Source organism: Adelges cooleyi, unplaced genomic scaffold, assembly GCF_023614345.1.
Source record: "Adelges cooleyi isolate 19-005CV unplaced genomic scaffold, UGA_ACOO_1.1 ACOO_flye_CR_arks_rails_tigmint_CR_PRNA_376, whole genome shotgun sequence".
Classification (NCBI taxonomy): domain Eukaryota; kingdom Metazoa; phylum Arthropoda; class Insecta; order Hemiptera; family Adelgidae; genus Adelges; species Adelges cooleyi.
Genome location: NW_026096053.1, coordinates 3,094,296 through 3,114,832, shown reverse-complemented (window position 1 = coordinate 3,114,832; position 20,537 = coordinate 3,094,296). Strand labels below are relative to the sequence as shown.

The 20,537-nt window shown below is 37.7% G+C and overlaps 1 protein-coding gene across 2 annotated transcripts in view; it reads left to right on the top strand.

The window, feature by feature from the left end:
• LOC126840855 (transcription factor Ken 2-like) overlaps positions 1 to 20,537 on the top strand; it is a 71,884-nt gene that overhangs the window by 19,371 nt on the left and 31,976 nt on the right. Inside the window, exons 1-2 of one of the 2 annotated variants that reach the window (XM_050576834.1) lie at positions 252 to 788; positions 11,631 to 11,700. In XM_050576834.1, coding sequence (XP_050432791.1) covers positions 11,653 to 11,700 — 48 coding nt within the window. In that variant the 5' untranslated portion in view covers positions 252 to 788; positions 11,631 to 11,652. Of the gene's footprint in view, positions 1 to 251; positions 789 to 11,630; positions 11,701 to 20,537 lie in introns of those variants that run through there. The other variant, XM_050576833.1, reaches the window with a different exon arrangement.

Sequence of the window (20,537 nt, the reverse complement as noted above, 5' to 3'; positions counted from 1 at the left end):
GTAGGTAGGTTAGGTATGTGTTGTATCGGGCGAGTCAGTATCGCGGCCGCCGTGCGGTTGTGTCTCGCAGGCGCCTTTACAACACGCCGCAGCTTGGGAGGTAGCCCGCGCACCAGTCCGTGTGACCACCGCGAAGGAACCGGTTTCGTGCCGGGCGACCGTACGTATATACTGTTGGGCCTTGGTCGTAGGTATAATACACAAACCGTACATACACATCCGCGTGTATTATATTATTATATATACGTACGCGTACACATAATATATAAGTATATGGTCGTCACCACCACCGCCGCCGCAGCGCGCAGCCATCGTGCACGTTCGTTAAATGCATGACCGGGGCCGCCTTGCCGGTGCCCAGTCTCAGTAGTAACGTCGCTGTCGATCGTGTGCTGCTCATCACCGTGCCTCGTCGTTCGTTCGCATTAGTCCGCCGCGACAGCCTTTTTTTACACTCTTGTCGTTTTACTACCGGTTGTCTTAAAAAATATATAAATCATATTATTATTATTATTTCTCGCCGTCCGTTTGACCGCGTTTCTGTGCGTCTGTGATTTTTCCTATTAAAATTAATTCCTACCCAAGAATTTTTTGAAATTATATCGCGAAAAATGCCGATCGGCGCAGTGTTATCATCAACCCGTCACCACGGTGTCGTCTGTTAAATCGCGTTTAGTGCGTTAAATGTGCGACCGCCGGTCGTCGAGCATTTGTCGTGCGCTGTTACCGGTCATAGACGGCGGCCGATGATTCCTAGACTAGTCCAAGTCTAGGAAACCAGTTCCAAGGTAAATTCATAACATGATGTACAATGACATTAATTGCAATATATATAATAATATAAGTCGCTGAAAACGTCCCAACGAAAACCCGAAACCGACTTACAGGTTTTCGTACCTTCGACCAGCCCTTTAGTTATCCACGCAACTTGACAATCAAAGTTAACTAGCTAGAGACTTTTTTTTGTTTAAGCCCAGCGAATGCTTGGTTTTAACTTGGTCGGGGGCTTTTATTAATTTTTTTAAACCTGGTTAATGCCTTCTCTGTCGACAATTCCGGACCAGAGCCCCTTTTTCCACAACGCTTGACTACGAAAACGCCGCAACCTTTAAGACGCGGCTATCTAGTTCTAGTTCAGTTCACGGTGGTCACTATAGACATATCGAGTTGCTTTATAATCTATACTATACAAAATCTTTAAGTATCGTTACCGTTTCAAAAAATCACAATATTGCCAACACGTCAGCCAACGGCTGATTACAACTGTTTAAAACAACGCAGCGTGAACAGAAGCACAAAAGCAATCCGAATAGAATTTCGATTACGTGTTTTCTCCTTTGTCTACAACTCTATGCGACAAGTCGTACATTATTATGTAATTCCCGGGCAAATCAACGTCTTCCAAGAAAACGTTTCCCTCGGTATAACATTTTTTATAATATGTATAGGTATGCGTCTCGGGTGTCTCTGTATGAGTTACATATTTTGCTTATGTCGTTTCTATTATTATTATTATTTAATATACCTAAGAATTTAATCGGCAACCGCAAAACCGAGAATTCGTGAAATATTGTTTTTTGCACATGACGTTTTGCGTATTAAACAGAAGACTTATCCGCCACCCCTTTTGCGTTCTCAATCCGACAGACACAACAAACCACACACACACACACAGAACACTACACCCCTCGACCCACGATGTGCCGGCGAGCAAAGTTTCCGACCGTATTGTAATATATAATATAGGTGCACAACTTACATTCAAAATCTATACAGGCTCTACCGCATGTCATTCGCGCTTTATCGGTCACAAGAAACATAAGATGACAATAATATAATATATTATTATTATTACCGTACATACGTTATAAGTAAAATATGACTTTGGTCGCCGCTTAATCCTTATTTATGAGCGCACTCGACGAGTTGTCCCAACCGCGTACGCATTATTAAAATATAAATAGGTATAGAATATCATCATCATCGGGTCGACACTGCTGCATTGTGTCTAGATAATTATATTGTCTCTGCGACGGTCGTTTGAAAATATTATGTCCTTATGTCATGACTGTTAGACATAGCCGCTGGTGTATCCTAGTTTTATACCGTGATATTTATAACACATAGGAACATTATATATCTAATAGAAATATCTTATATTCATCATAGTATATTTATCATAGTATAACTGTTAGGAAAATCCGTAATCCGTCCACAAGGGTGCAAAGTATAAGTTATCAAGTATTATCGCATATGTATTTTATTACAGATAAGTAGACACTTCACTCGTGACCTATATGTATATTATTATGAGAGAATGTTTCCTAATTGTTCATGTATAAAGTACAATGCCCACTTATCGTGTCGGGACGAAAGAGGATACTTTATTACCTACACACTTTAAATATTATATTAATTTTTCATACAATATAATTAAATGGAAACGGTTCATTTTTCTAGACCTATAAATTATATTAAACGAGTCAAATGGTTAAGGCAATCGCCGAAAGTACCTATATGTATAAACTTTCCGTCGAGCGCATCCGCCAAGTCTATTTAAAACTATATGTTTGCGTTTAGTGTCTAATAATTATGACTGCATCTTCTTAATCATAAATCACCTAGTATTCTATCGATAATAATATCGTCAAGACTTATACGGGCCGCATAAGATTCCATTAGGAAATCTATGTATGAAATCCATGTATGAAACCCATTAAAAGAAATGTCGTTCAAATTATTTCAAAGGTCACCTCAGGAATTAACTTTATATTATTTACATGTGTACAACAACGTACATTCACGAGTACGACAAAACTGGTTTGAAAAATGTAAATCATTACATAAAAATATAAATGGAATATATTATTTTATGTTTAATTAAGTGTAATTTAATTACACAATTTACAAAAGGAAAGTAATTTGAACAACAGTTTCCGCTCATTGGTTCTGAATAAAATGTAAAAAAAGGTACATATTAATATAAAAATAAATATGTTTTTGATGTTTATATAATTGGTGCAGCGAATGATTATTTTCTTCAGAGAGACCACTCGGTAATTATTACAACCAGGATTAAAAACTCCAAGAGCGGACTGGGCCAGGGCAAATGTCCACGGGGCGGCTTCTGTTTTTACCGTCAAGTTATGGGGTCGATATTCTATTCTGTGGACAATTTCTATGGTAGATAAACGGCATTTTTGTTTTAAATTTCGCGGGCAGTCTTTAAATTAGACCTGTCCAACACGTTCCCGACCAAAGCTCAAGAACAACGTATTTTATTTGATTTCACAATTTTAAGATTTTGTCGAGTTTTCAAGAGTATTTTCAAGGGCATTGGCCCAAACCTAATTACTACGATATTATGTAAGTAATTAATGTGCGTTTGTGTGATGAATTTGCTGTATACCGGCATTGAGGTGCGTGTTTTTTTTTTTTTTTTGATTTCTTAGCGGTCGATAATAATGTAATTACACGGTGGCAGAAAAAAACACATCTCCGGGCTTAGTTAACGACCAATCACGTTAATCGGCTAGTTCGGCGCGCGTGCGAGTGTGTACTATTATAATGTGGATAAGCACTCGTGAAATTTCTAAAACGAAAATTCAACGCTAATACACAACAATATTGTGTTTTCTTCTCCTAGTACATTATACGGTGTATCATGTCCGCGCAGCCGCCATTCCGGTTACGTTCTAAATAAAGTCATTAAAAACAATAAAGCCATTATTTATAAAGTAAAAAAAAAAACCTGTTTGCCCAGAGTGAGAGAGAGTGGTCCGGTAGTTCGCAACCCCTCAATTGTTCGATACCTGCCGCCCGCTCGTTTATACCTATATCATTATGGTCTGCGCCTAAAGAACACAATAATTAAGTGATACCACTCTTCTTCTTATGTCGTTCTTAGTAAAACAGTTTTTTTTGTCCTCGATTAACCATGAGACCATATTGTCGATCGTTATTATCCACGCAGCATTCCTCCGATCAGTAGCAATAACGTTAGGTATGAATTACATTAATAAAACTTATAGCATTTTTTTTTTTTTGTAACCAATGACTTGCCAATAATGGACAATAATATGTCTCCGATGTCAGGAGGGGCTTTTTTTAAACCCGGAAAGTTCTAAGCTAGCTCTAATCGGTCACCTGAATTTAATCGCAAATCTTCCGAGTCCCTAGCTGTAGTCTCAGCAACTGTAAAATATTGTTTTACAAGAAACGGATTGACGGTAAAAAAAACCACAAGTCGTTTGGAATAATTACTATCGCATAATGATGATGAATTGATAACCAATTTTTTAAAAATTTTGTAGTCGAACAAATAGTATAGAAAGAAGAAATAAAAATAAAACAACGGTAGAAAAAGCAAAGGAGAAAAAAAAATTATAATATTATTTTTAATCCGTCGTTATGACCGTCGCCAACGAATCGTTACGCGGATACTTATCTTTGTAATTATCTTTTCTTCGTAAATAAGAAATATCGCGACCATTGCTGCGATATATATATATAAATTATGATGAATAATAACGCCCTTATCTCCGGACTTCCGTAGCCTCTCGCTCTTTCTATTTCTCTGTCTGCGCTAGTCAAATAAATTATACTGTCGTTTTTCCCCTTTGTTTAATACCGCGATAAAAATATTTATTTCGAAAACGTTCCAGTAGGAAACAAAATACCGTTACTCGGCATATAAAAGAAAATAGTAATAACAATTACGCTCGCCACCGTTGGGCGTCGACATTGTAGGTATTATAATATTATTTTGTACATCAAATAGTTTAAGATCAAAAAGCTTTGTGTGGCTCACTATGGTGACGCAAGAATGTTCATTAATACAACCCTTAACTTATCTTATGTACTGTGTGTTCGTTATTAACCCTTAGAACTGGACTATTGATTTTTCACTTGGCATGGAACTATTGCGTGAAATACTCCAGACCGGGCAAAAGGAATAGTTGTTGTTGTGTGTGTGTAGGATATAAGATACACTGCCGGATCAAAGGTGGAAAGATATAAATCGTTTAACGGCGGTTTTACGATGACAAAGCAGGCGATGACGGGGTAAACAGCTCTAACACTTTACATTATGCGTATCCTCCGGGAGTTGGTGTGCGATTTCATTACATAATTATCACATCGGTTATATAGGCCTGGCTAGGACGACATTGTGCGGTCGTTATTTTATTGTATGCTACAAACTCCATAGGACCTGTATAATCCCGACGACGGTTTTAGCGTGTGGCCGCCGCCCCATGGAATCGGATATTTTTTCCTTTTCATATTGTAATAGTGATAATTTCAAGCATGTGTCGTCGACTCATGTGGAGCGGCGGCGGTCCTGCCAACAGCCGCTGTGACATCGATTATAAAAATGCTTAAAACGTGTACGCGTTGCCCGAAATTGTACAAATCATTTTTGCCCGTGTGATTATAATAATAGAATCTATAGCGAAAGAGAGAGAGAAACGGAGAATAAAAACCGATTGTCGGTTAAACGTTTTACAATAAAAATCATATAATAATAAATAGAAGGAGAGCTGCTGCGCTCAGTGGGTTTGGTCATGCGAGGGAAAGGAATAAAAAGAAGAAAAAAAATCTGTCTTTTTTTTCCACCGAATATTGTAACAGCTCAGGGAAAAAATCGAAACCAGCCACTCATTAAAAACGGTAACAATGTCTCTATTCGAATGCGTTGTATAGGACCGGCCATTTGCTCGCCGTACAATGTATACCTCCATACAAAATCTATTATACTAGGTATATAACATAATGTATGTATAGCGGACAAGTACGCCTCCGGCAGCTACGTTCATTGTGCGCGAATTTTTAACATAATTTTCCAACCCCCGATTATAAAAATGAATAATATCGCAAAAAAAAGAAAAAAGAAATGCTGCTTGTAATCGCGTTCGACGGAGTGGATAAGATTTGTTTTTTCTTTAGTAATTTTTTTTCGCACAAGCTGTATCGGTTCGGTTTATAAGCAATATATTATAATATTTAAGCTACTGTCCCGTGACAATTGCCTTGTATACAAGTCGTAGCACCTTACCAACAGTATTAGTATTTTTCAAGCATACTCGTTATTATATTTTACATTCATTTACATGCCAGTGGTACCCCCATGCGTATATATAGGCGCTTACACGAGCTTATCACCGCCTAGTTCAGGTTGATAGTATTATTATTAGTTATTACTATAAGCACAATAATAAAACAAACACAATATTACCGCTGTCTTATGTTATTAAATCGTTGCATTATTCATGTTATAGTATATTAGTATAAATATAGTAATAAAACGTGTCACACACTCAACGTGTCCGTTGAACACGGTAACTACTATTAATAGAGGCGTACGGTTCGGCATATTCAATTAATCACCAATAATAATTATAACATTATTATGTACCTACAGTAAAAAAGTGTTTAAGTACAAATCATATACGGGTACAGCCGCCTGTAGGGAATACTAATGGGCAAAATCATTACATTAATATGCCTCAAACACTTCAAAGAAAATTTTAGATCGGATAGACGGAAAGTATTTCTATAAACCAACAGATATGTTTTGATAATTATTCTTGATCGTTTTCAAAATAGTATGATTTTTTTCAGCAAAGACTTGTTAAAATATTGCAACAGTCTATTTCGAGACATGTAAAGTAATAATTCAAATTATTGAAATAAAGTTATCGAACATTTTAAATTTTATTTAATGTGTGGTTTCGTTTATAAATAGCAGAATACAGACGTACTGAGATAGCAAACGGCGTAGGAGCTGCACTCGAACCTAACCCAACCAGATGTAAAATAAACGGGTTTAGGTGCGGCATTCACGTCTTATGCACGCCTTTGTGGAAGAGACGAATGCAGTGGACATTTTTAATTATGTTGTACTTATTTAGGTGGGAATAAGTTTTGGACAGAACCTAACTGTCCCACCAGATTACCGACCATCGAAAAGAAGTCAAACCACTGAATCGGGGATTTTTTTTTCTGTAAGGTGGCAGAGACACACGTAGTAAAAATCATCATTATTTTTTTTTATCACTGAAAATTGACTAGATAAGAAGACATAACAATTGGCGACTACGGCGCCAACTGCGGTTTTACTAATTGGTTGGTCGGTGTGTTCTTTATCTGTGGTCCGGTAGAAACCCGGAAAACGTTATAGACTGGCAATTAGGCGTTAGCGAAAACGTTTTTTTCTCTCTCAAGATTTAGCTAGATCGAATTTCCAGTACACGATTCACATAAATACAATATTGTTGTACACAGTGTCGTAACCGATACGACTTGTGTATGTATCGCGTACCGTGTAACGACATAGTTATGCAGTCGAATGACCAATATCGTTCGGTTGGCGATAATAATGGTAATATGATGTGAGCGACGTACATATAATGTATACCTATTTATAATGTGACACGAAGAAAGAGTGCACGCGGCAAAAAAAAAATATAATAAAAGAAGATATAATATTTGCATAACACGTTTTATCGTTTATACGATCTGCTTCGGTGTGTGTGTTCGGCCTATATAACGATGTACGCCAAGCCAGCAGCTCATATTATTATACTTTATTGTACACCTTAATATATTATATTATGCTTTATCGTTTTTCATCTAGACATGCACCGAACGCCGTTTGTCGTGTACAAAATAAATAGGAGAAACGAATAATATGATGCTCGTTTATGACGTTCATAATTAATCAACACTTGTGTCGGCGGCAACCGCGATTTCAGCTCGCCTATCCCGTACATGTAACCCAACACACGCATCATTATTATAATAGGATAGACATGTTATATATATATATACACACGTCGATCGAGTGGCTAATTTACGCGTTGTAACCTCGGCCAACTCCTCAAGTTAGTCCCTTAAAATACACACACACAAATGTCAAGTCATCATAATTTGGGAATGGCCAACAAGCAGCAGCAAAAGGACTAGGGTTATATTATTATAGTCGCGTGTAGTCGAACTGCGAGAGTTGAGACGTTGATATTTTGATACCTATATTATATATTTTTAAGTTTTTCTCGTGACTGTGTATGTGTATAATCTGTTGTAAAATAAAAATAAAAACCGGTCGACTTACAGTAGGCAGTAATAATAATACCTTTTTTTTTAAGTTTCGTGTAACCAAGCCGTACACGGCAACTATCTCCAGATTAGTGTATTCCAGTATTATTACAGTGTATGTACTGTACTCCCTGTCGTATAATGAGATTATTATTAGTATATTAATATATGCCGTTGGTCTTGTATACGTGCATAAATTATCGTATGGCGTTAAAGTTAACACCGTTTCGAAAACGCCCCCGGGGCGAAACGAATTCTACATATTATACCCAATAACTATCGGTTATATATTTTTCTATAATTAACTGCCGTTAAATAAAACTTAAAAATACATTTGAAAAAATCAAATTTTAAAAAGAGTGAAAATCCACCATTAACACTTAACCACTTTCTACACCTAGAATACACTCATAGATGGTGTTGGACATTTTTTAATTGGTGGGGGGCAAAAGCCGGGCGATTACTATTCTCAGCTATTACAATACATGTATAGATTGGATTTTTCATATTAAGTGGATGTAGGACATACGATATTTTTCATAAATAAACCTTAACCTAGATCCTAACGGGATTTATGGCGAATGCACTATATTCATCTAGGTTTTCTATTGTATGGAGCTACTGCGGTGCGACCAGGGTAGTTACACAGTTTGTAATACTTATCCTGTAGTATTATACTGCGAGACGGCACTCCGAGGTGTTAAAACGCGAGCATAGGTAATATATGTGTGTTTGTGTGTGTACCGTATATAGGCGCAACCAATTTAAATAAGAGCGACCGGCTTTTATCTATAGACCACATAACAATGTGAATATATATATATGTAATATATTATAATTTATATGGTAGTAGTAGTAGGTATACACTATAGTGGCCAAGCGAATGGAACGAATTATATATAGCCCGTCGTCGATGTGGTGACAATCTTTCCGCCATATTATTATTGTAACGGCTATAAATTAGCTCGGTTTTCGCCCAAGTGTGTGTGTGCCTGTGTGTTATGATATGGCGCGGTAGAAGGAGAGGTAAAAAACAAAAACAAACGAGCAAAGTATATATAAGCAAATCATTGGCGCATTGAAAAAAAACCGTTTGTATAGCGCGAGAGAGGCTTCTGTGTCTTCTGTGAAGAAATGGAAGAGTATAAAATAAAAAAATAAAAATAAAAGGAGTAAAATAACTGGCGCGATGACACCCCGGCTTGATTTAGGAGTCGTCGGCTGGCGCGATAGACTCACACAAACACACGTTGGCTTGGCGTTAATATTTATTTACACACATATACGAACGTCACAAAGGACAATTGTGTAGGTCTCCATATATATATATATATATATTGTATGGTTTTGTATATGTTTGCTCGCAGAAAGAAAAGAGCGGGAGGCGATTAAATCTATACACTATCCTTTCTCGGTGTGTGTTGTTTTTGTTATATTATTATTATTGCGGCTTATTCAACCCGCCTGACTGACTATATTATTATTATTATTGTAAAACGCACCCCGACGTCAATGGCGCGATACCATCTTCTTTAGATTCTTCCAAGGAAGGCCAGTATGAAAATTCCTGTTGCCGGCTCGCCACCGCAGCAGCGCACCCGGTTTTTTATTCTAACGATATCCACAAGGCGCACATATCTATTATTATTTATCTATATGGGTACGCTCGTACTTGTTAAAAATGCTTCTACTAATTTCAAGGGAAAACAACAAGTAGGAAAACTGTCGTCGGTCCACAAAACCCGTTATGCATTGGTATAACGATATGTACTTACACATTAATCTCGAACCAACGAGAGAAGTGAATTCCGATCGCGCCAACAACGGCGCACCAAGATTAATTTACCGAAAGAATTATTTATCGTTTTCGTTGCAGATAAGAAGACACACTCGGTCTTGTACAATCTGGTTGCGTGTAGAAATTTCAACGGTTAGGTCGTCGGCGGATAAATGATATTCGAATACCAAATTATATATTATATTTTAAAGACATAGACGTATGTTTATTTGAATACATGATAATGTTATGCCGGACACACGGGCAAAAGAGATGACCGTTAATTATAACAACCTAATACCGCTGAAAGATTTCAACGCGATAATATTATTATCGTACCGATACCGCCGTGTACTTACTTTATTGGATTTTCACTACCATTAAAACGTTATTATTACAATATTAATAAGCCGGCCGTGGTATAGATAACCCGATATCTAAGGATATATAGCTCAATTAGCCGCGTAAAAGACTAAGAAAACTACATAATTCTCGAAACACAGCCTTACGGGTGCGGCGCCGCCAGTATTGTCAAAACTGGTGTCTTCTGGTTTTCTGTTTTTTTTTTTTTAATTTCCATTTCGGTATTGTATCTTCATTGTTTATACATCCAGTCTGGTCGTGTAGGTATTTTTAAGACTTCATCAAGTCATCGCCACGGTTGCTCGTATATAAAACCACAACACCCAATGGTGCCTGTAAGTGAAAATTCAAAGGGGGGACCGGCTATGATTTTGTAATACATTTTTCGAATTTGCTGGGATATTGATACAATTTTTTTAACTTGCAGAGAAGCTAGGGGGGAGTTGTCTTCCTTCCTTGTGGGCGCACTTGGCCACACGCCTAGTTTGCATTCTCTCTCTCTCCACCTTAAGACATTATTTTGGTTTTCGTCGGCTCCAAGACAGGCGCCTCTGTAGTTGTATTTTCATACATCATTTCGAACGGTCTAAACCGCATAGCCAGACGCGTCCCACAGCTTCGGAGCCGAATTCGTTGCGGGGGCCGACCGTACCCGGTAGCCTTATCATAAATTATGACCCCGCATGTGTTCTTAGGGGTTTTCGAAGAACGTGTCGCGGAAACGCGTTAATCTAGACGGTGACCGTGGACGTGACTGTTGCGAAAGTTGCCGAAACTATCTAAAAATACATAGGCATACTGTTGATTACAATAGTGTTGTCACGCGCCCCTTTTCAAAGCCGAGTGTGATGGTAATCGGTCGGGATCAAGCGACTTAGGGCGGTGCGTGTGGCGTATATTGGCGGTAGAAATCAGTCGGTAGCACGCAAACTTAATAATTAAATACATAAATTGTGTCGCTGTTATTGAGATCGCAGCGTAGACGGAGAGAAATTATCTCATTTTCTCGTCCACGGGGTACCACTTTATTATTGTTGTCTATTAATAATAATAATAATAACAATAATAATAATAATATACACCTTCGTGTGTGTCTTAATAATGTATTGTATCACCGTTATTATTAAGTACGACCTTCGTCGACGGGGTCTTGCTTTATTTTTACAGTCTGGCGTTTAATCCCGAAGAAGGGCTTATAACAACATAATTTAAACAACAAAATTTAGTTGTATTTGTATAAATAATATTAATATTGAATGATTACAAAGCCACATGTCACCTTGAACGGGATTTGGTTCCTCGGGTAAAGCCTGATTAACGACATTATTGATTCGATTCTTTTTTTTTACGTATATGTATATTATTATATTAATTTTGTTTTGTCTCGTTACAGGCTCTGGAATCGAAATCGTCTGATGCTTCTGCCAACAAATGTTTTGATTGATGAAAATTATGTAACGGAGGTAAGTGGGTTTTTTCCAATTTTGTTTTTCCGGCGTTTATGTTAAATAACCAAAAATAATACGCACGACTGGACATATTATACTGTAATATGATACGAGGTTATGACAAGGGCGTTCATCCTAAAATAATCCTTCGCCAGAAATGATCATTTTTATTAGCCTAATAATTAAAAAATGCCTACTTAAAGATAATACTATTAAAATATAATTATCGTGTAAATAAAATCTAGGAAAGTGAGTAATTACACACACATGCACTTAATATAATATTATCTCCTTTGAACTTTTTTCTTTTAAGACGATTTTATAACGACCATGAAGCAAATCAAACTATATTATGTTATTTTTTAAAGAGTATGTAAAATATATTTCAATACGTTTTTTTTAATTAGTTTTTTGCGAAATAACTGATTAGCAATTTATTGAGACTTTTCAGCAAGACATATTATTTTTGTTCAAACATTGTAACTTCAGTTAATTTGACTGTTATACGTATCTATAAGTTTATCTGTTTAATAATAGCATTTCCAGTATTTTTAGTAACATCAAGGATTTTTTTTCTGATGTAAAGTGAAGTAGTGATGTACTGAGCTTGACGTGGATACCGTATTTTGACAAGTCTTGATTGTAATGTCCGCATTCTATTATTATTTGCTTATGACATTTTTTTCGTTAGGTTGTCGTGATGACAGCGAAAGCTACGCAAACATGTTGGTTTCACGACCGCAAACTAGTAGATATAGAAATCCTTTGTAGACACAACACTATGTAATATATATATATATATATATATTCATGATGAATATACAATTAGCTGTCCGCACGGCCGTGCGGTTTTTCAAAGACATGATTACAATAGTACATGGCGAATCGGGGCTCTTTCCTAAAATTAATTTAAACTACATGGGACGGGTGTTCTTTCTTAAACGTTCATTTGTAGGACCTCTCGTTCGGTATGTTAATATAAGCGAGCATTTTCGAAGATAAATTTCCATTAAGACATCTGGACGCGCGCCAGTAGGTTAGAAGTGACGTGCTTTTTATAATAGGGGCGTGGTGCCGCGTTTTCCGATACATAAGTCCTTAATAGCGCACTGGCCCGGTATAATGAAGTCTCAGCCGGTCCACAGTGACAGCTGCGAACAATAATACAAAATTAACTCATCATTACTTTTTTGTATTGTCTTCTCGTGCAACGTGCGAATGCCCAACACAGCGCCATTCGAGGAGAGCGCCGTCGCCGCTTCTGGTTACCTAAACTGGTCGTGTACAATAATAATTATTATATACATACAATATAGGCGTACATGGGCATCTAAAACAAATTGCTTTCGTCTGCGTTTGGGTGCAGGTAGTCGGACAATAATTCGTACGGGTCCCGTCTTCAGGATTAATCTGTCGGGAGGTCGCAGATCGCATCGGTCCACGGTTGTCATTTGATCCTAAGGAAACCATTTATAACGTATAATGTCTTCGTGTATATACGGTTACAACGTCGCACAGGATCGGAGTTTTAATATCGGTACAGTACTTAAAAACTAAAAAGTGTACCCGAATTTATTGTATTTTGAGGTGCTTTCTCGCTCCGGGTGATCAGTGTCTCCAGTGAATTAGGTAGTATTTCTACAACAAATACTACTCGAAGGTTTCTATTTGGGTTTGAGAGGTGACAAAAAAAACAAGTAACTCTTTATGTGAGGTCCGCTTTCGAGTCCAGTTTGCGGTTTTTTTGTCAGTTAATTTTTCGCACAGCCGTCAGGTTGATCTTGGTTTGATTTTCAGTGTACAGAACAATAATTTCCTGTACATTTAAATAGTGATCAGATCTCAAAGTTTAACGCGGGCCGGCTTGTCTTGGGAAAATGGCCCGCAGGCTTTTGTTCAAAGCGTTGCCGACTCTTGATGATTATTATCGTTGCGCATATACAAATCAAACAAACGCACTTTGAACCCTCAAGGTCCTGGTTCTCACCTCTTCAGTCCACCCATTAACGACATAGGCCGTTCCAAGGACCCCGCCCATGGGGGCCGAGGCCCTGATGGGGGCCATTTCAGTATAGAGAGAAAGAAGCTTATGTGTATTATAAAAATGGCGTTCTTATTAATCACGCGCGCATTATTTATTATGAAAATCACACATTATTGTTAACAAACATGGCGCGGGATGTCTAAGAAAAAAAAAAAACCATTATACTCGTCTATTGTGCGCGACGACACGGAAGTAATTGATATGTCAATTACGGACAAAATGATTGACGTATGACGTTTATTTACCTATGTATATATGCATACACTTTTACCGGAACCAAAGCTTTTAACGTCTCTCGCGGCCTACTATATTACATAGTTTATATATACATATATATTGTACACGAATTGTGACTTAGGGTGTGCCGTGATGTCCGCAATCGTTTGTACACAATAAACCTGTCAAAAAAATATTTTTATAAGGGGAAAAACGTTTCGACTAAAAGTTTTTCAGGACCCTTTTACTACAACGTCAGACACACCTAATCGTTAACCGGACTTCGCGCAGCCAAACTCTATATTATTATGACAACCGTATCGGCATTTTTTTTTTCACTATAACTTGTATATTGGATTTGTTTTTGCTGACATGTCTGTGACGTAACTAGACTGTGGCGGTGTCCTTCGCAGCTGCCACAGTATAAACGATCATTTCACTTTTTATGGGGCGGCTATACGACCCGACTCGATTGTATGCAAATGTATATAAAATAATGACTTTGTTACGTTTGTATGTATGTTTTTTTTTACCTAATAAGTTGTTTCTATTTTTTGTTAAACGATTTATTAAAAAGAAACCCACATTCTCTCGGTTTGGTTTTTTCAGATGTATAGGTATTATTTTTTCCTGTCCGTAGTTATAGCAATACTCATATAGACCTCTTGAATGCAATTGGTACGCAGTTAAGGCACGTATAGTACTATTCTTTTTACAAATAACAGTAAACACGAATAGGTAATACTGTACATCGATGGCCCTTAGGGTTCGTTCGGATAACAAAAATATAACCCCGCTTATGTTTGCATTATATTATCCCGACGGCCAATCGTAAACGTTGCAGTTTTTGTTAGTATCGTCGTCGTCGTCAAGTGGAGGACCCTATCTTCAATATATATATACATTTTATATTATTGTAAATGTTTTGGGAATTATAGCGATATTTTTCGTATCTCAATACCACTGCATATACCATTCGAACAAATCAAACTACACACATTCATACACGGGGTTCTCATATGTGTGTGTATTTTCTTTGTGCTCGTTGTCCGGCGCATAGGTATTACAAAATGTTCCTCTCGCGTTATGACCCGCAGGTAAATCGTGTACAATATATATATACACAAACATCATATTCACGTGTATCTGAAGACATGGTGGCTAACACACACATACACATGAGCGTCTGATGGCGAGCAAGGCCAATGGAGTTTTACCGTACACGTTCTGGCGTTCTCACAGTATTATAATATTCCATTTATATATGTATACATTATTTATACTTTTACCCCGTATAGTAACGTACTCGCGGTGTGAACCCAAAATCATTTTTTAACGGGGTTATTATTAGTATTTTTTTTTTACGATATTCGATGATAATAATAATAATATTAACAATAATAATGTAATATCGATCATGGTCGTGGTCGTTTCGTGTTATGTTATTATGTTTTTGTTTTGAAAGGCGATGACCGAGGTTGGATATCGAGACGCGGCGCGTTGAAGTCTCCACCGGATTTTTATCATTATTATTATAATGAGATCTCCTCCGCCGGTACCTATACCATTTTGTTGTACAAATATTATAACGACGGTTGTGTACACGATCGGTCTCGAGTTAAACCACCTCCTCGCAAGAGCTGCGCCGGTAATAACGACGGGGCATCATCACAATTTTATAAATAATGTACGCATTATTATTATTATTATGGAAGACTGCGGCGGCCATGTTTGACCGCCTCAGAAAACCCGACCTGACCGACTAATTAAGGCATCATTCACACCGCTTACACATACTCACATTCGACACCCTCTACCCTCGTGATGTATGGGGCGCGACCGGACCGCCGCTAATTAATCACCGAATACTTACGCGTTTCCTCATAACTTGCCCATATTATATAGGCAGAGGATATTATTATATGTTACATACGCGCGTCCGACTGCAATAAACGAACACGTTCGGCCACACTAAATATAATAATAATATATATTATAATAACGCGAGACCGTGTCGTCGCCGCCGCCCGATGGGTTTTCAACACATTACCATAATCTCGTGACATGACACTCTTTTGTGCGACTGCTAGTTTGTATTATATTCTTGTCGCCGCCGTGCGTACCTACTGCAGTCTATATATTATATGTATGGTAAAAAAAAATATGTATATACATGCACGGTGTATACCTACCTCTCTACACGCCGCACCGGTGTCCGTGACGGCTTATTCTGTGTGTTCCACGTCCAAACTCTTTGACCACCGCGGTCGACCGAAGATTTTTCGAATAATATGCGCGCGGTCGTACCGGTAAATCCGACACGAGAATGTCTCGTTTGTTGTCCAAGTCGTCGGTAGGTTTCGCGGTAAAAAATGTTCTGTCGATGTCGGCGAGGCTTCTCATTTTTTTTTTTCGATAAATAATTGAGTCGTCGGTATTTAAGCGTCCTTATGACGTATTGGAAAAGTATATGTCATATTATTAGAATCGACGGTCGTTACTCGCATACCGATTACTGACTTGAGAAAAAAATATCTAATTGCGGTAGGTATATAGATTTTTTTCCTGAACCGACAGTGTGCGTGTACCCTGTACAATTATACTCGGTATCTTTTGGACCGTTGTTGTATACGTTCGTTGTAAATCTTTGTGATCTTTACACTTTCGTTTATTTCTGTACACACCATAAAAACACCGTGCATCGTCGTCAACCGGCTATAAAACGGTTTAGTGTATAATGTAGACAACAATCGACGTTAGAGGGTATATAAACGCGAACGGTCTATTGTGATAATAATAATAAAAAAAAAAAGAACAGTATATAGCTGTTATAACAGGAAGTCAGTTCACCGCTACCCGTTCGGCAGCGATCCGACTACGATGATCCATAGATCAAAACGCGAACGGGCTTTTGCTGTATATATGTATAATAATATATAACCAACAGGAAGCTGCTCGGTCGGGCATAAACGGCAATAAATTCACCAGCCGCGGCAGCAGTCTGCCTGCTCGCCCGCGTACACATAGATAACCTCCCCCCAACCAAGTTCACCACGGTAGACGACGGTGCAAAAAAAAAACAGTGAAGAGTGAAGACGTTTAAGGACGACAATTTATTTACGACCGCGTGTGATCGACTCTCACAGGATATCATATTACACCGATGAATACCCGCTTATTTAATATGTTCACAACCGGCATATTATTATTATTTTTTACCTAGAACCACTGTACAGTCCGAGAGATGGACACTTGATAGTCAGATTTGTCGGTTTCGAATATTCGCCGCGTAGCCACATCAACAACTCGACGATGCACCGTAGAGTCGTTCGATAAGTATGCATTTATGCTGCACAATAAATTAACAAAATATGTAAAATTATGCAAAAAATAGGTGCCGATCGTTCAGATTTATCTTTCGATTAAGTAGTTATGTAAATATATTTATATTATTAAAACAAACCTAAATATAGCCAAGTCAGAATTAAAAGGTAGCGACATCGTGTGAAGGTGTGGCGGTAATATAGACATTTCGTGAAAACATTTCTATGCAAATCTATTTAAATAATATTAAATATAAAAAGTACATATTTTACGTTTAAATACAACACATAAACGCAGAAATCAATAAATGTATCGACTAAAAAATATTATGTTTGTGAATTTCCTCCGAGAGTGTTAATGGTGTATTTTTATTTGTGAGTACCTAATCTAGAAAACAAATACTTGTTTAGTCTTTCTACGTGGCTGTAATAAAAAGTTATAGTCTAAAAATAGTCTTTAAAAAAAGTGGATTCAAAAATACTACAATAACCGAAAGTGTGTTAACGTCTTGGGAAAAAAATATGAGCAATAAAACGGGTTTAATGTTAATATTCAATAATATGGTAACACGCTTAATTAAACTTGAATTGTTCAAATAATATTTTAATATGCTAATCGAATTTTTATTGTACCGATTTTTCAATTAAAAGTTAGCAAATAATACATTCTACCAACTTTATAATTAAAATATATAAAATCAACAGCACTGACAATTTTTGGCAGCGTTTAATAATCGTTCAAATCGGATTACGATTACCTATCTACAATTTTATTACATAATATTATGTGTGTAAATTATTTTATTTGGATAACCACAGACGTGCTAACCATCCATTGTAAATGGTTTTAAACGGACAAATACTGATTTTTCCGCATTGCAGTGCTGCAGACTGTGGTCTGGGAAATGTATTCGTCGTGTTAGACTCGCTGTGAAACTAACCGGGACTTGTCGCAACTCTTAATTGGAAATTTGGTCCCACAGGACCTCCGAGACTCGGGAAAATCACACAAGAGAGGAGGAGGGAGGGTTAACAGTGATTGAGATTAAATTGCGTTAAGGGGATGTCTTTCCGGATCGTCTGACAACACCGGCGCACTGTTATTATACCCGTCACCGTAGGTTTGCCGGTATTTTTTTTTTCACTTTAAAACCAAAACTCATTTTGAAATCGGACCGGATGATACCAGAATAGTCAACTCGCGTGAAACCTCTCATTGGCGGACACCTTAAGCGTCAGGTGTTGTTTCTCCGCTATAAAGTGTGTTAGATGCACGAATCGGATATACTTATGTCTCGCTGTGCCTATTATTGTTGGTTTGGTTTTCTGCTCCTTTCGAGCACACCTTTATCCTCGTGCCGGCGGCGGGGCTGCTGCCGAAAATTCTAGCTGATTCTCCCGGCATGTGTAACATCTTTATACACGCACGGGCTTTACCATGTTATATGTACTACCTTTTTTTTTTTTATTGGCCAATAGGCTGCAAAGTCAGTCGTAAATTGGATCGCGGACAGGTAAACAATAGCGTTAGTGGTTTAACGTTGGCGGCACCCTGTACAAACGTTATACGAGGAATGCCACCTGGGAGGCAGCAAACAGGCCGACCTTCGACGACGGTCAGTAGACTGATGTCTTCATCATCGTGTTGGCTCGCGCTATGTCTTGTATTATTGTGTTACCTTGTACATATATACATTTATATTATTATAATGTATACCATTGAGTTGTGTCATTATCATCGTCGCGTCACGGGCCACAGGCGTTGGCGAAAACCAACCTCCGAGTGGAAGCAGAAAAAAACAAAACAAAAAACGGTCTTGTATGTATATATTTTTATATGCAAAATAGGTAATTCCGTTTGGTCGGGTACAAAGACCACCGCAGCGGCCGGTCTGCACTCTGTCGCATGTCGTTGCCAGTAGATTTGGACGGTCGATAATTAATAATAGCTAGCACATAGATTGTGTACGCGATAAGAACGCTGTATAATATTATACAAATTTGATAATTATCGTCATGACAATTTTGTACCGTGTAAATGACACGGAGGCCAATCCGTCTATGCCACATTAATTAGCATCGGACAGGTGCGCCGCCGCAATATCTATCTACTGAATAATAATATATGCGGAATTTTATATTTTTCCAACGACGATTACGGACGTTTGTTATTTTCCCTTGATAACAACTTTTGGTTTTCGGTGGAAAAGAAGGAAACCGGACGACCGGCGGCCATTGTGAGTCCTTAACGGGCGCACAATGGGATTTCGCCGTTTAATTAGTCGAGTTCGTACAGTGTATGCTCTTTTGTTATGTAGGGGAATAATATATTATTAATCTATAACAAAAGTCCGGCTTATAGGCGTATGTTTTACCGTACTCGTGTGTGTGTGTATACAAAGTATAGTATTGTGCTTGTGGAACGTCCGCGAATTCTGTAAATCCGCTTTCGCTAATTAAAAGCCACCGGCGGAAACGTACTAGATCAGACAAATAAAGAAATATTGAATCATACTATAGTGTCCTGTGTCGCCAAGACTATACACATGACCCGAGGGAACGTGACGCGAGTAAGGATTTTTAAATATCCGGATGAGCCTTGACGGAGATTGAATTCTTTCCCTAGTTTACACCGGTGTGTAACGTCGTCGAGATTCAAATCTTGTTACTATAAAAAAAACTATTATTAAGTTTGAAAACGCAAACTAAACGCTCGAGGCGGCGACGACAGCGCGCAGATTTGTTGAAACATCAAAAATGTCAAAACAGTGTATTTTTCTACCTACGGAGATTTTTTTTTATTATAATATTATTAATATTTTTTTTTTGCGTTTGTCATTTTTCTTAATTTCGTCTAATTGAAATAATGAATGAACGCGTTTGGAATGGTGCCCAACCGTATACCACGTCGTCGTCTTTTGTATGCTAGTAGATAAAATATTATTTTATAAATGTATTTTAATTTTTTTTTTTTACAAGTAGTTTACAGCCGTACCCGTTGATGACTATCGTTTATTTCCACGTTAACCAGCATATCACTCCTTGTATTTAATATAGGCCGTCCGTTTGATTTGGACGAATACTAATTATTCTAATATATTATTTTTGTTATCCGATATGCTTCTTGGGCCGTACGATCGTCCTGAAGCGGTTAAATAAAGACTTCTAGCGTGTGCACGATAATTATTTAAGAATATAATAATTTTTGAACGGCGGCAGACAACCCCTTGTGGAAAAAACACCCGCTTTCGGATGGGTCGCGAAAACCA